Source organism: Schistocerca piceifrons, chromosome X (genome assembly GCF_021461385.2).
Source record: "Schistocerca piceifrons isolate TAMUIC-IGC-003096 chromosome X, iqSchPice1.1, whole genome shotgun sequence".
NCBI lineage: Eukaryota > Metazoa > Arthropoda > Insecta > Orthoptera > Acrididae > Schistocerca > Schistocerca piceifrons.
The window spans coordinates 635,957,737-635,971,343 of record NC_060149.1 but is presented as its reverse complement, the minus strand read 5'-3'; the positions used below and the strand labels follow the sequence as shown (position 1 = coordinate 635,971,343).

The following is a 13,607-nucleotide window of genomic DNA, read 5'->3' as shown; positions in this document are numbered from 1 at the left end:
AAAATACCTGTGTGGTTCATAGCAGTAACTACCCAGTTTAGAATACTATAGCAGTAACTATCCAGTTTAGAATACTAAATAAAGCAAAGTTAAAGCTACCAACAAATTTACCAGTAGATAAATTTACTTGTTCTACAGTACAAGAAAACAAAATGAATATTTATGTGAAAACACCATTATTTTCAAAACAAGACAAATAGAATACCCTATGCAATTTTCAAAATGAAATACTTTCTTCAGCTGGAATTATTGAATAAGAACTTGTAATCATTCAGCAAAAACGGCAAACAATGTCATGCAAGATACATTTGTCAAAATAATGCAGTGGGTGCTCCTAATTATGCTGTAGGACTTCCTCGTTCTGACTGACAAAGCCAAAGGCACTACAGAAACAGACACACAAAATGTTTGGCTCAGAAGGTTTCTATCTGAACCATTAGCTAGACATGGGAACGTTGAAAACAACACAGTAGTTTATTTCCAGTGTTATCAACAATTCTGTAAGTTATAAGCTCCTGCTACTCCTGAAAATTTCATTACTACCATCGTCTGCCACATCATGTCATACCATTATGCGATAAACTGAAGTATGTGACAAATCCTCACAAAAGGATAACACACTGCAATTTTGTAATTGGAGTTAATAGACTTTGATGGCAACAATGAATCACATTTCAAACCTGATGCTCTACACACTGGGTCCATTGTTTAAGCATGACACTAGAAGAAAATCTACGAAGTACTACTCTGCACTGAAATTAATAAATAGAACTGAACCCTGAACAATCAATGCCAATCAACAAAATTTGGATCAGTATTCCTGTATGTGACAAATTCTCAGGTGCATCTTACACTTTGTCACACTCACAATCGTGCAATGGGAAATGGACCATGAACCTGAGAACCCAGAGACAGTAACTGAGAACCCACAAACAATAACAAAAATTCTTCAGGTTGGTGATCCTTGAACGAGCTAAAAACATTACACAATTCACTCTGCTTCATCACTTTTTCTTACTAAAATCCATATTGTTTCCCACGCAGGACTGCACAGTTATTTGTAGCAAAATGATTTAATATGTTTCTTTCAGCCCACAACCAATTCAATTCTATGAGAATTGCGTAGTGTTTCAGAATTCCCCAAGATTTCCCTAACTTTACCAATAAAGTTACTTCTGAGAATTCTCAATTTTCCAAGTTTTACAGACAAGATGCCACCATGATGAAACAGAAATTCAGACAAAACATCATTATAATGACAACTTAGAACCAAAATAGATTATAACTGAAAACAGGCTCAGCACTTGTAGAGTGCTATATTTTCATCTTATACATATTCACTCAAATAATACAAGTCACATTTACATAGGGTGGTGGAGGGAAACTACAAATTTTGAATGTCAGTATTGTCAACAGTGTAGTGCCAGCAATTGTTCAGAACTGGTGTGTAGTAGTTGTCAAACTGTAGCCATTTAGCAATCTTGCAGCATTGGAATGGTGTGGAACTTGCTATCGCTGTGAGAGCATTTTACAAGCAGTGTGACAGTCTGATGCACAAAGAAAACTTCAACAGCATTATCATGGATGGGTGCCATCTCCACATGCAATAGCTATGTGGGTAGGTAATTTTAAAGAAAATGGCCCAGTCTTTAACAAGAAGCCTCCAGGTGGCATTTAAATGGTATATATCCAGAGAACATTGCAGCTGTTATGAGTGTCCATCACGAGGAGCCTTCGCCACTCAGTTTGACAACACACATCTACATTTTAGGATCTTTGGTGTGATGTCATGTGTGCTGGATGCTGTTGAAATTGCTCATCAATATAAGGTTTTGGTCTTAAGTTACTTATTATAAAGTTTATTTGAGTTAATATTTGCTGTAAAAGTAACTTATTAATGGATATTCATTAATCTCAGTCTTTTTTCCTGTGTTATTGACTCGAATGGTCTGTTATTCGTGAGTGTGCTTATGTCGTTTGTCCAAACATCACGCCTCAGTACTGCATTTACATTATGCAGTGCGCAGTTGCAACTGTAGTGGTTATAAAGTTAAGAACTGACGAAGTTATTTACACACTGTTATACAGTTATTAAATTTAATAGTTTTCAGCTGTGTTTCATGCTGTTTGTGGCAAAATAACGATTTAATAAACTTTTGGAAACATTCGCTCACTGTGTTTTTTTTAGAGTTTTTTTGAGTGTTTAAGACGGTTAGTAAATTTCGTGCTTTAGATTTCAGCTAACATTACTTATTGTTTCTAGTGAAACATTTCAGTAAAATTTTCATACAGCATTTTAACTTTACTGAGTTTCCAATGGCCACTTGAATTTTTAGTTTTAGCTAATAACTTTGTGAAGTGGTGTTCGTGTTGGTATTACCTGTGGAGTAGTGTATTAATACAGGTAGTTGCTTTCTTAGTAGTCAGACAATTTCGAAAACACTATCGTTAGTTCTATAAATAGTTCTACTGTTGTAATTGAACTTGGGTAACGTAGACGTATAGTTTTTTTCCTTAACTGTAAAATTTTACCATGAGTCATGTGTGGCATGGGCTGGGCGGTTTTTAAGGTTAGATGGCCTTGGGCAAGTACAGAAAGGGCAACAGCCTCAACGTGTGCGGGGCAAAGTCAGGACATGCGGGGACCAAGCAGCAATCGGTATTGTAATTGTAAACTGTCGAAGCTGCGTTGGTAAAGTACCGGAACTTCAAGCGCTGATAGAAAGCACCGAAGCTGAAATTGTTATAGGTACAGAAAGCTGGCTGAAGCCAGAGATAAATTCTGCCGAAATTTTTACAAAGGTACAGACTGTGTTTAGAAAGGATAGAGTGCATGCAACCGGTGGTGGAGTGTTCGTCGCTGTTAGTAGCAGTTTATCCCGTAGTGAAGTAGAAGTGGATAGTTCCTGTGAATTATTATGGGTGGAGGTTACACTCAACAACGGAGCTAGGTTAATAATTGGCTCCTTTTACCGACCTCCCGACTCAGCAGCATTAGTGGCAGAACAACTGAGAGAAAATTTGGAATACATTTCACATAAATTTTCTCAGCATGTTATAGTCTTAGGTGGAGATTTCAACTTACCAGATTTAGACTGGGACACTCAGACGTTTAGGATGGGCGGTAGGGACAGAGCATCGAGTGACATTATACTGAGTGCACTATCCGAAAATTACCTCGAGCAATTAAACAGAGAACCGACTCGTGGAAATAACATCTTGGACGTACTGATAACAAACAGACCCGAACTTTTTGACTCTGTATGTGCAGAACAGGGAATCAGTGATCATAAGGCCGTTGCAGCATCCCTGAATATGGAAGTTAATAGGAATATAAAAAAAGGGAGGAAGGTTTATCTGTTTAGCAAGAGTAATAGAAGGCAGATTTCAGACTACCTAACAGATCAAAACAAAAATTTCTGTTCTGACACTGACAATGTTGAGTGTTTATGGAAAAAGTTCAAGGCAATCGTAAAATGCGTTTTAGACAGGTACGTGCCGAGTAAAACTGTGAGGGACGGGGAAAACCCACCGTGGTACGACAACAAAGCTAGGAAACTACTGCGAAAGCAAAGAGAGCTTCACTCCAAGTGTAAACGCAGCCAAAACCTCTCAGACAAACAGAAGCTAAGCGATGTGAAAGTTAGCGTAAGGAGGGCTATGCGTGAAGTGTTCAGTGAATTCCAGAGTAAAATTCTATGTACCGACTTGACAGAAAATCCTAGGAAGTTCTGGTCTTACGTTAAATCAGTAACTAGCTCGAAACAGCATATCCAGACACTCCGGGATGATGAAGGCATTGAAACAGAGGATGACACGCGTAAAGCAGAAATACTAAACACCTTTTTCCAAAGCTGTTTCACAGAGGAAGACCGCACTGCAGTTCCTTCTCTAAATCCTCGCACAAACGAAAAAATGGCTGACATCAAAATAAGTGTCCAAGGAATAGAAAAGCGACAGAGGAAAGTCCACTGGACCTGATGGGATACCAATTCGATTCTACACAGAGTACGCGAAAGAACTTGTCCCCCTTCAAACAGCCGTGTACCGCAAGTCTCTAGAGGAACGGAGAGTTCCAAATGATTGGAAAAGAGCACAAATAGTCCCAGTCTTCAAGAAGGGTCGTCGAGCAGATGCGCAAAACTATAGACCTATATCTCTTACGTCGATCTCTTGTAGAATTTTAGAACATGTTTTTTGCTCGCGTATCATGTCGTTTTTGGAAACCCAGAATCTACTATGTAGGAATCAACATGGATTCCAGAAACAGCGATCGTGTGAGACCCAACTCGCTTTATTTGTTCATGAGACCCACAAAATATTAGATACAGGCTCCCAGGTACATGCCATTTTCCTTGACTTCCGGAAGGCGTTCGATACAGTTCCGCACTGTCGCCTGATAAAGTAAGAGCCTGCGGAATATCAGACCAGCTGTGTGGCTGGATTGAAGAGTTTTTAGCAAACAGAATGCAGCATGTTGTTATCAATGGAGAGACGTCTACAGACATTAAAGTAACCTCTGGCGTGCCACAGGGAAGTGTTATGGGACCATTTCTTTTCACAATATATATAAATGACCTAGTAGATAGTGTCGGAAGTTCCATGCGGCTTTTCGCGGATGATGCTGTAGTATACAGAGAAGTTGCAGCATTAGAAAATTGTGGCGAAATGCAGGAATATCTGCAGCGGATAGGCACTTGGTGCAGGGAGTGGCAACTGACCCTTAACGTAGACAAATATAATGTATTGCGAATACATAGAAAGAAGGATCCTTTATTGTATGATTATATCATAGCGGAACAAACACTGGTAGCAGTTACTTCTGTAAAATATTTGGGAGTATGCGTGCGGAACGATTTGAAGTGGAATGATCATATAAAATTAATTGTTGGTAAGGCGGGTACCAGGTTGAGATTCATTTGGAGAGTCCTTAGAAAATGTAGTCCATCAACAAAGGAGGTGGCTTACAAAACACTCGTTCGACCTATACTTGAGTATTGCTCATCAGTGCTGGATCCGTACCAGATCGGGTTGACGGAGGAGATACGGAAGATCCAAAGAAGAGCGGCGCGTTTTGTCACAGGGTTATTTGGTAACCGTGATAGCATTACGGAGATGTTTAACAAACTCAAGTGGCAGACTCTGCAAGAGAGGCGCTCTGCATCACGGTGTAGCTTGCTCGCCAGGTTTCGAGAGGGTGCGTTTCTGGATGAGGTATCGAATATATTGCTTCCCCCTACTTATACCTCCTGAGGAGATCATGAATGTAAAATTAGAGAGATTAGAGCGCGCACGGAGGCTTTCAGACAGTCGTTCTTCCCGCAAACCATACGCGACTGGAACAGGAAAGGGAGGTAATGACAGTGGCACGTAAAGTGCCCTCCGCAACACACCGTTGGGTGGCTTGCGGAGTATAAATGTAGATGTAGATGTAGATGTAGAAGTGTGCGCTCTGTCGGAGGTTTGCGAGTAGTAGGTTACGGTGTGGTATTTGTTCAAAGTATTATCATTGGGTGGAATACAGTGGGCATTATAGTGAGATCCTCTCCTGGGAATGCAGAATCTGTAGTAGAAATAAGTTGACAGAGGAGCAGGAGAGTAAGATCTGTGCCCTTAAGGTGCAGTTACAATGTGCAAAGGAAGAACTAGATAGGCTGAAGAGGGTGAAGTGTGGTGTGGAATGGGAACTGGTAGTTGGCAAGAAGGCAGCTAGGAGGAGGAGGTATTCAGACAGTTATACTTGCGTATATTCAATACATTTGATCGAATATCAGAGTTCAGTGGAGAGAAGCCCCTTGTAGCTGTAGATGTAGGGAACATGCAGCAGTCCTCAGCAGTTACGAGGCCTAGGTCAGTTGCAAAGTCTAACAGAAAGAAGAAGGTTCTGCTGCTAGGTAGTTCGCATGGTAGAGGTGTTGGCCAGCAATTGCAGGCAGTGTTGGGGAGTGAGTACCAGGTCAACAGCATTGTGAAGCCTCGTGCAGCATTGGCTCAGATGACTGACAGCTTAGGGGAGTCATGTAGGAATTTTACGAAGAAGAATCAGGTAGTGGTAGTGGGTGGAGCAGGGAACAGTCTCTATGGGGATGGGGAATATGATGCAGGGCCTGCACCTCAATAGGTATGGGAAGGGAAGGCTGACAAAGCTTATATGTAACAGTGTAGTAGGTGGTGGTGGTGGTGGTGGTGGTGGTGGTGGTGGTGGTATCACTCATGGAAAAATTCCTGTAGTAGTTGGTGTTAGAGCTGCACCGTTTTTAGACTGAAGTCAGCTGATAGGTATACCTGCTGAAAGGAAATCCCTCTAAGAGCTCACCTTTAGAGGACATCATGTTTCCAAGTAGAGAAGGAACTACCATATCTCATCAAAATATAAGAGGTATTAGAGATAAAGTTAGTGAACTGCTCATAGATGTTGACTCAGAAATTATTGGTGTATTGGAGCAACACTTCAATAATTTGACAGTTCAGAAGCTTCCTTTACCAGGATACAGATTAAAAGGATGTTTTTAAAGTTCCTTGGGGGGTGGGGGAGTGGCTATGTACATAAAAAACAGTATTCCATTTGAGTCCATAGATGTATCACGGCACTGCACTGAACAGATATTTGAATGTTGTGCAGGGGCAGTTGAATTTAGCGAAACCAAACTTCTAATTGTTGTTGTTTATAGGTCCCGTAACTCTGACTTCAGAGCATTTCTGCTCAAGCTGGAGGGAGTTCTCGATTCACTTGATAGGAAGTACTAGAAATTAGTTATATGTGGTGACTTCAATATAAATTTTGTGTATGAAGGTGCAAGAAAAAGGATGTTGATAGATTTCCTAAATTCATATGATCTGATGCAGACTGTTTTTTCCAACTATTGTGCAGGGAAATAGTAGCACAGCCATAGGCAATATTTCTATTCATTCTTCATTACTAGATGGGGATTCTGTTAGGAAAAGGGTGAATGGCCTTTCAGACCATGATGCACAAATTTTAACATTCGAAGGCTTTTGTACTCAAACGAACGTCACATATAATTTCAAACTTTGTAGGATAGTTAATCCAACAGCAATAGAAAGTTTTTTAAACTTTGTTAAGGAACAAGAGTAGCAGGATGCTCATAGTGCCGATAACACAGATGATAAATATAATGTTTTTCTTAACATATTTCTCGTGCTCTTTGAGAGTTGCTTTCCATTAGAATGTTCTAAACAGGGTACTAGCAGTAAAAGGCAGCCTGGGTGGCTGACACGTGGGATAAGGATATCATGTAAAACACAGCAGAAATTACATCAAAATGTTAGAAGTAGTCACAATCAAGCTACAGTAGCCCATTACAAACAGTACTGTAAGGTGCTTAAAGATGTTATTAGGAAGGCAAAGAGTATGTTGTATGCGAATAGAATAGCTAATTCACAGAATAAAATTAAAACCATATGGTCAGTTGTGAAGGAAGTGTGTGGTCAGCAGCACAAGATCGACGGAATAAAGTCAGTTCGTAGTAAAAATATTTCTGTTACTGATAAGTCACATATATGTACAGTATTTAACAGTCATTTTCTGAGCAGTGCTGGTGAATTAAATAAAATTTTAGTTTCTACAACTTTCCTGGCAAATGACTTTCCAAGACTGATGTCTGAAATACTCATCTGTGATACAGACAAGGGGGAGATTGAGTCAATAAGTAAGTCATTGATGACTAAGGACTCTCATGGTTATGACAGAGTGCCTAGCAGAATATTTAAGTACTGTGCTGCACATGTTAGCCCTGTATTTAGCCAATCTGTAAGTTTTCCTTTAGGTATGGCCAGTTTCCTTAATGTTTAATTTAATCAGTAGTAAAGCAGCTTTATAATAAGGGAGAAACAGATAATTTAGACTATTTTAGACCTATTTCAATGCCATTAGGGCTTGCTAAAGTTATTTAAAAGGCTGTGTATGTAAGGATAAGTGATCATTTTATATCACACGATTTGCTATCAAATGTACAGTAAGGCTTTAGAAGTCGTTTAACAACTGAAAATACTATATTCTCTTTTCTCTCTGAGGTGCTGAATGGGTTAAACAAAAGGTTTCGAACACTAGGCATATTTTTTGATTTAACTAAGGCGTTTGGTTGCGTTGATCACAAAATATTGCTCCAGAAGTTGGACCATTACAGAATATGGGGAGTAGCTCTCAATTGGTTTACCTCTTACTTTAACAGACAGCAATAGGTCATTATTCACAGTGTTGAGAATGGCTGTGATGTGGGGTCTGAGTGGGGTACAGTCAAGTGCGGGGTGTCCCAGGAATCAGTGTTAGGGCCACTCCTGTGCCTTATTTGTACAAAGGATATGCCCTCTAGTATTATGAGTAACTCTAAAATATTGCTGTTTGCTGATGGCATTAGCTTGATAGTAAAGGATATTCTGTGCAACATTGGCTCGATGTAAATAATGCAGTTCATGACATAAGTTGATGGCTTGTAGAAAATAAAGTAATGCTAAATCACAGTAAGAATGAGTTTTTACAGTTTCTAACACACAGTTCAACAAAACTGACATTTCAATTTCACAGAATGGGCACATGATTAGTGAAACAGAACAGTTCAAATTTCTATGTGTACAGATTGATAGTAAACTGTCATCGAATGCCCACATTCAGTACCTTGTTCAAAGACTCAGTGCTTCCATTTTTACTTATCAAATGGTATCTGAAGTGTGTGATTGTTTGACACAAAAATCAGCGTACTTTGCTTATTTTCATTTGCTTATGTTGTATGGTATTATATTTTGGGGCAACTCTTCCCATTCTAAAAGTATATTTTTGGCTCAGAAACAGGCTGTTTGGGTAATAAGTGGTGTATGTTCACAAGCGTCTTGTCGACCTATGTTCACGAGTCTGGGTATTTTGACACTGGCGTCTCAATATATACATTCCTTACTGTCATTTCTTGTTAACAATATTAGCTTATTCCCAAGAATAAGCAGCTTTCACTCAGTTAATACTCGGCAGATATCAAATCTGCATTTGGATCGGACTTAACTCTTGTCCAGAAAGGTGTGCAGTATACTGCTGCATCCATTTTCAATAAGCTACCACTTGAATGATAAAATCTTAGCAATAATACACGCACTTTCAAATCGAAACCAAAGAGTTTGCTCATGGGTCACTCCTTCTATTCTGTGGAGGAGTTCTTTGAAAAATTAAGCTGATTGTTGTTGTATTATTGATTGCGTTTACTTAAACTTATGTGTCGACTTTTGTGGATTCATAAACATCTTTTTCATCTGTTAATACATTTATGTTGTTATTTCACATACTGACATGTTCCATGACCTTGGCGATTTGTTCCTCAATTTGGTCCTACGGAACTTGACGTGTGAATAAACAAAAGTGACACTTGAGATTGGGCTATAAAGTGTACGAGGAATACTGCAGGAATTAAAGTTCCACCCCTTTAAGTCAGAGACTGTGCAGCAATTAAATCTATTAGACCCTTTGTCACGCAGGAAGTTAAGGAAAAGCGAGTTGGCTAAAATCAATGAGGATGCCAATTTCTTTATCATCATATGGATATCTGATGAAGCCAACTTCCACATTAACACATACGTTAACAAACAAAATTTCTGTTACTGGGCACTGGAAAATCCTTGAAAGGTTTATGAGCATTCATTAAATAGCACCAAGATTACAGTATGATGTGCGTTATCGTGTGATGGTGTCATTGGCCCTCACTTTTTTTTTTTATTGTGAAGATGGCATTGGAACAACCTTAAAATCCACTCGGTATGTCGGTATGCTTGTAACATCCTTTACACCAAGACTCCACGATATGAACTTCGAAAACACATAGTTTCAGGATGACGGAGCCACATCAAGCACAGCTCAACAACCAAGGGAAGCCATTTGAGAATTGGTTGGAAAGTGCATCATTTCATGTAATGGTTATATTCTGAGGCCACTGTGATACCCAAATCTTTGTGTATGCAGTTTCCCCCTGTGGGGACATATTAAAAGCAATGTATCCCACACACATCCACCAATTATCCATGAATGGAAATAGAAGATTGAAGATGAAATCAGTGCTATTCCTCGAGACACGTTACACTGAGCATTCTGGAGTTTCCATAACAAGCTGTTAGACTGTGAAGAGGGCGCACCTTTGTGATGTCATCTTAAAGAAGTAAAGAGACAGTTTGTGACATTTTATAATGAAAACTTAAATGGCATGCTGTATACATGGACTTTTGTCAATAAAAAATGTTTTTCCTGTGTTAATTGGTGCAGATTACGTTACTTTAAAATTTACTGTTCCCTGTGCTGCCCCGTATTATGATGCTCACTAAGCTCTGTTTCACATACGGCTCAGTAGGATCCATCTTACCTTACATACTGCACAGAGCAGCAATTATTCTGTAATGTTCAGGCTATGTTACAAATTACTTTATCAACAGTCTCATCTTTCGAGAGTTTCCCCATAAAACAACAATGAATTCACTTCTACTTTACGAGAGATGGCATGATTTGAGAAAGTAGATCAGCAACTATTTAATCCTTTCGCTGCTACTGACATGCTATCTGAATTCCACACTGGTGGTGTTTTTTTTTTATTGCTGTATTGCTCGCCAAATGCTGGTGCCTGTGCTAAGAGATGGCTTTCCAGTCAATACAAAATATTTATCATCTGCCTTTTTGGAAAATATTATGTGAAAAACACTGACTTTTGAGCATCTTACAGTGCAGTGTCTTAACTTGATAAAGAACTGAATTTATTTTCATTACCTGTCATACTTACAGTGGTGCATCAAATTAAGTAAAACATTGTATGACATTTCAAAGAGTTTGCAGAGGTAAAAAACACACTGCATAAACTTTGCATATGGTTGATTTTTCACTCATACATTGCAGTGTATGAAATGTATATAAGATTAAAAAATTTTGTTTAAATTTAAGAGCACAAAGATATCTCATTTAATTCTCGAGTTATTGGGATTTATATCTGATGGACAGTCGCGTCCAACACACCCAGTCACGTCACACTGCACCGCGAATAGTGGTCATAATAGTCACTATATCTCAAACAATTCAAGATATTGGAATGAGACATTTTGGAAATGATAGCATGCAATGAGGGATATATACTATATGATAAATGCTTTCATCTTTTTTATTCACCGAGATATGGAAGTAACTCATCCACAACAGTGAGACGTTGGCAGCTAAGGACACATGCAGATGTCCATAGCACTGCGGAAAACTCAAGCAGTGCACATGTACACACCCACAGAACCTGAGGAACAGTGTAGCAGGACATGCATACATGTCCACAGCAGCGAAGGGGTCAAACAGTACCCAAAACATTCTTCTCATGTCTCATAAATTAATCAAAAGTGAGCAGTTTTTATCATATCTGCATAACAACAGTTACCTTCTTCTTATGCATTCAGCACTGACCTTTCTGATTCAGACATGCACATATAGCTATGGCTCACCTGTGGCCGCATGCTAGGATTCCAGCGGCAATAATGACCCTTCCACAGTTGGATGTGCCGCATACTAGCAACAGGTATAATTACTGTCTGCTGTTGATTATCTGCCCAATACAGTGGATTCTTGTAATCATTCAAGTTTGAGTTAGTGTATGACCACAGTGACACAGTTCTCTGCTTCACACCTTCTGCTACTCGCTCACGGTCACTGTCAATAAAAATATATGGCTTAATGCTGGTAGGTCATATATTACAGTACTGGAATTCAATGGGTGAAAATTATCATAACAGTTTTCCTTAAATCAAAAAAAAGTGTAAGTTTGGGAGGTTAATGGGGTCACACATTAGAATGCCAGAGATTGCAGAGTTCATTGTTAACAGCACCTAACCAGTGAAAACTTCCACAACAGAATACCTAAGATTACATTGGTTTACATTCTATTTAACTTATACCAGATAGAATGTTTTCCCATTCCAATATCTAACTTGTCATAAAGAGAAATTTAAGTAAATTTTTTATTATATGAAGGTCATTCCTTATTGATTTACATTTTACTTTTTCCCATCAGTCATGGTGCACCATTTGACTCACAATTATGGTTTCAAGTATACAGGGAGTTACAAAAAGGTACGGCCAAACTTTCAGGAAACATTCCTCACACACAAATAAAGAAAATATGTTATGTGGACATGTGTCCAGAAACGCTTAATTTCCATGTTAGAGCTCATTTTAGTTTCGTTAGTATGTACTGTACTTCCTCGATTCACTGCCAGTTGGCCCAATTGAAGGACAACCCTCTTGACTTTCATTTATGGGGGCATTTGAAAGCTCTTGTCTATGCAACCCCGGTACCAAATGTAGAGACTCTTCGTGCTCGTATTGTGGACGACTGTGATACAATACGCCATTCTCCAGGGCTGCATCAGGGATTCCACGCGATGGAGGGAGGATGCATGTATCCTCGCTAACGGAGGACATTTTGAACATTTCCTGTAACAAAGTGTTTGAAGTCACGCTGGTACGTTCTGTTGCTGTGTGTTTCCATTCCATGATTAATGTGATTTGAAGAGAAGTAATAAAATGAGTTCTAACATGGAAAGTATGTGTTTCCGGACACATGTCCACATAACATATTTTCTTTCTTTGTGTGTGAGGAATGTTTCCTGAAAGTTTGGCCGTACCTTTTTGTAACACCCTGTATAATACTTTGGTCTAAGCGTAGGTGGCAGAAGTGCAATCCATGCACAGCAAAACCTATTTTCCCCAACTACTGTCATCAATTGGGTGGACAACAAAGAATCTGATCTTCAAGGACAGCAACGGATGACATGGTTTCTGTGGAATGAGAGTGTAAACACTGTGGATACACACAGCAATCGATGACATGTGAAGAGAATGCACTATCATGGAAAAGTGCTCTTGCAAAACAACCCTGCTTATTCCCATACAAGCCTGAAAACCATAGCTACCACTGCTGGAATGGTATTTCAGGTACTGCCACACCCACAGTATTCTCCTGTTCTCCTGACTTGGCTCCTGCCAGTTACCACCTATTCAAGGCTATGAAAAAATCTATCTGGACATCATTTCCCAGACTTCCAGAAACTGTGAGCAGCTGTCTTGTGGTGGGTGTGACAGACTATAAAAAAGTTGTTCATGAAGGGCCTACAGTAGTTAAAGGGGTCAATTCAGAAGGAGACAATATGCATTGCAGTACCAGGAACCCCATTTCAGTGATGGCAGCCATATCTTTCCAACTCCTATGGGGCAAGCATTGTCGTATTGTCAGATAACCTTTTTGTGATGCTGCACACTCTACAAACACAGTCACGAATCACCTGTGAATATCCAAAATGTTTATGCCCTCCCCCACAGAAACTATGTTGTCCAGCACAGTCTTTCAAGACCACATACCATGTTGCCTGCTCACATAATTACATCAGTTGGGGAAAAATGGCTGTAGGATGCAATGCAGGGATTACGCTTCTAGTGAATGTTCTGTTACCTACAGTTAGACCATAGCACTCACAGTTGCAACTGTAATTATTAGTCAAATGGTACTCCATGATGGATGTGAAATGCCCCTCGTATAAATACTTTAATTTGACACTATTGCCGTTTGTCCCCCACAATGATTATGCTACTG

General features: G+C 39.4%; 1 protein-coding gene across 2 annotated transcripts in view; it reads right to left on the bottom strand.

Moving 5' to 3' along the window:
• The window catches only part of LOC124722953 (myotubularin-related protein 2), a 184,795-nt gene that overhangs the window by 19,780 nt on the left and 151,408 nt on the right, over positions 1–13,607 (bottom strand). For both annotated transcript variants that reach the window (XM_047248119.1, XM_047248120.1), the window contains one exon: positions 11,464–11,668. In XM_047248119.1, coding sequence (XP_047104075.1) covers positions 11,464–11,668 — 205 coding nt within the window. The remainder of the gene's footprint in view (positions 1–11,463; positions 11,669–13,607) is intronic.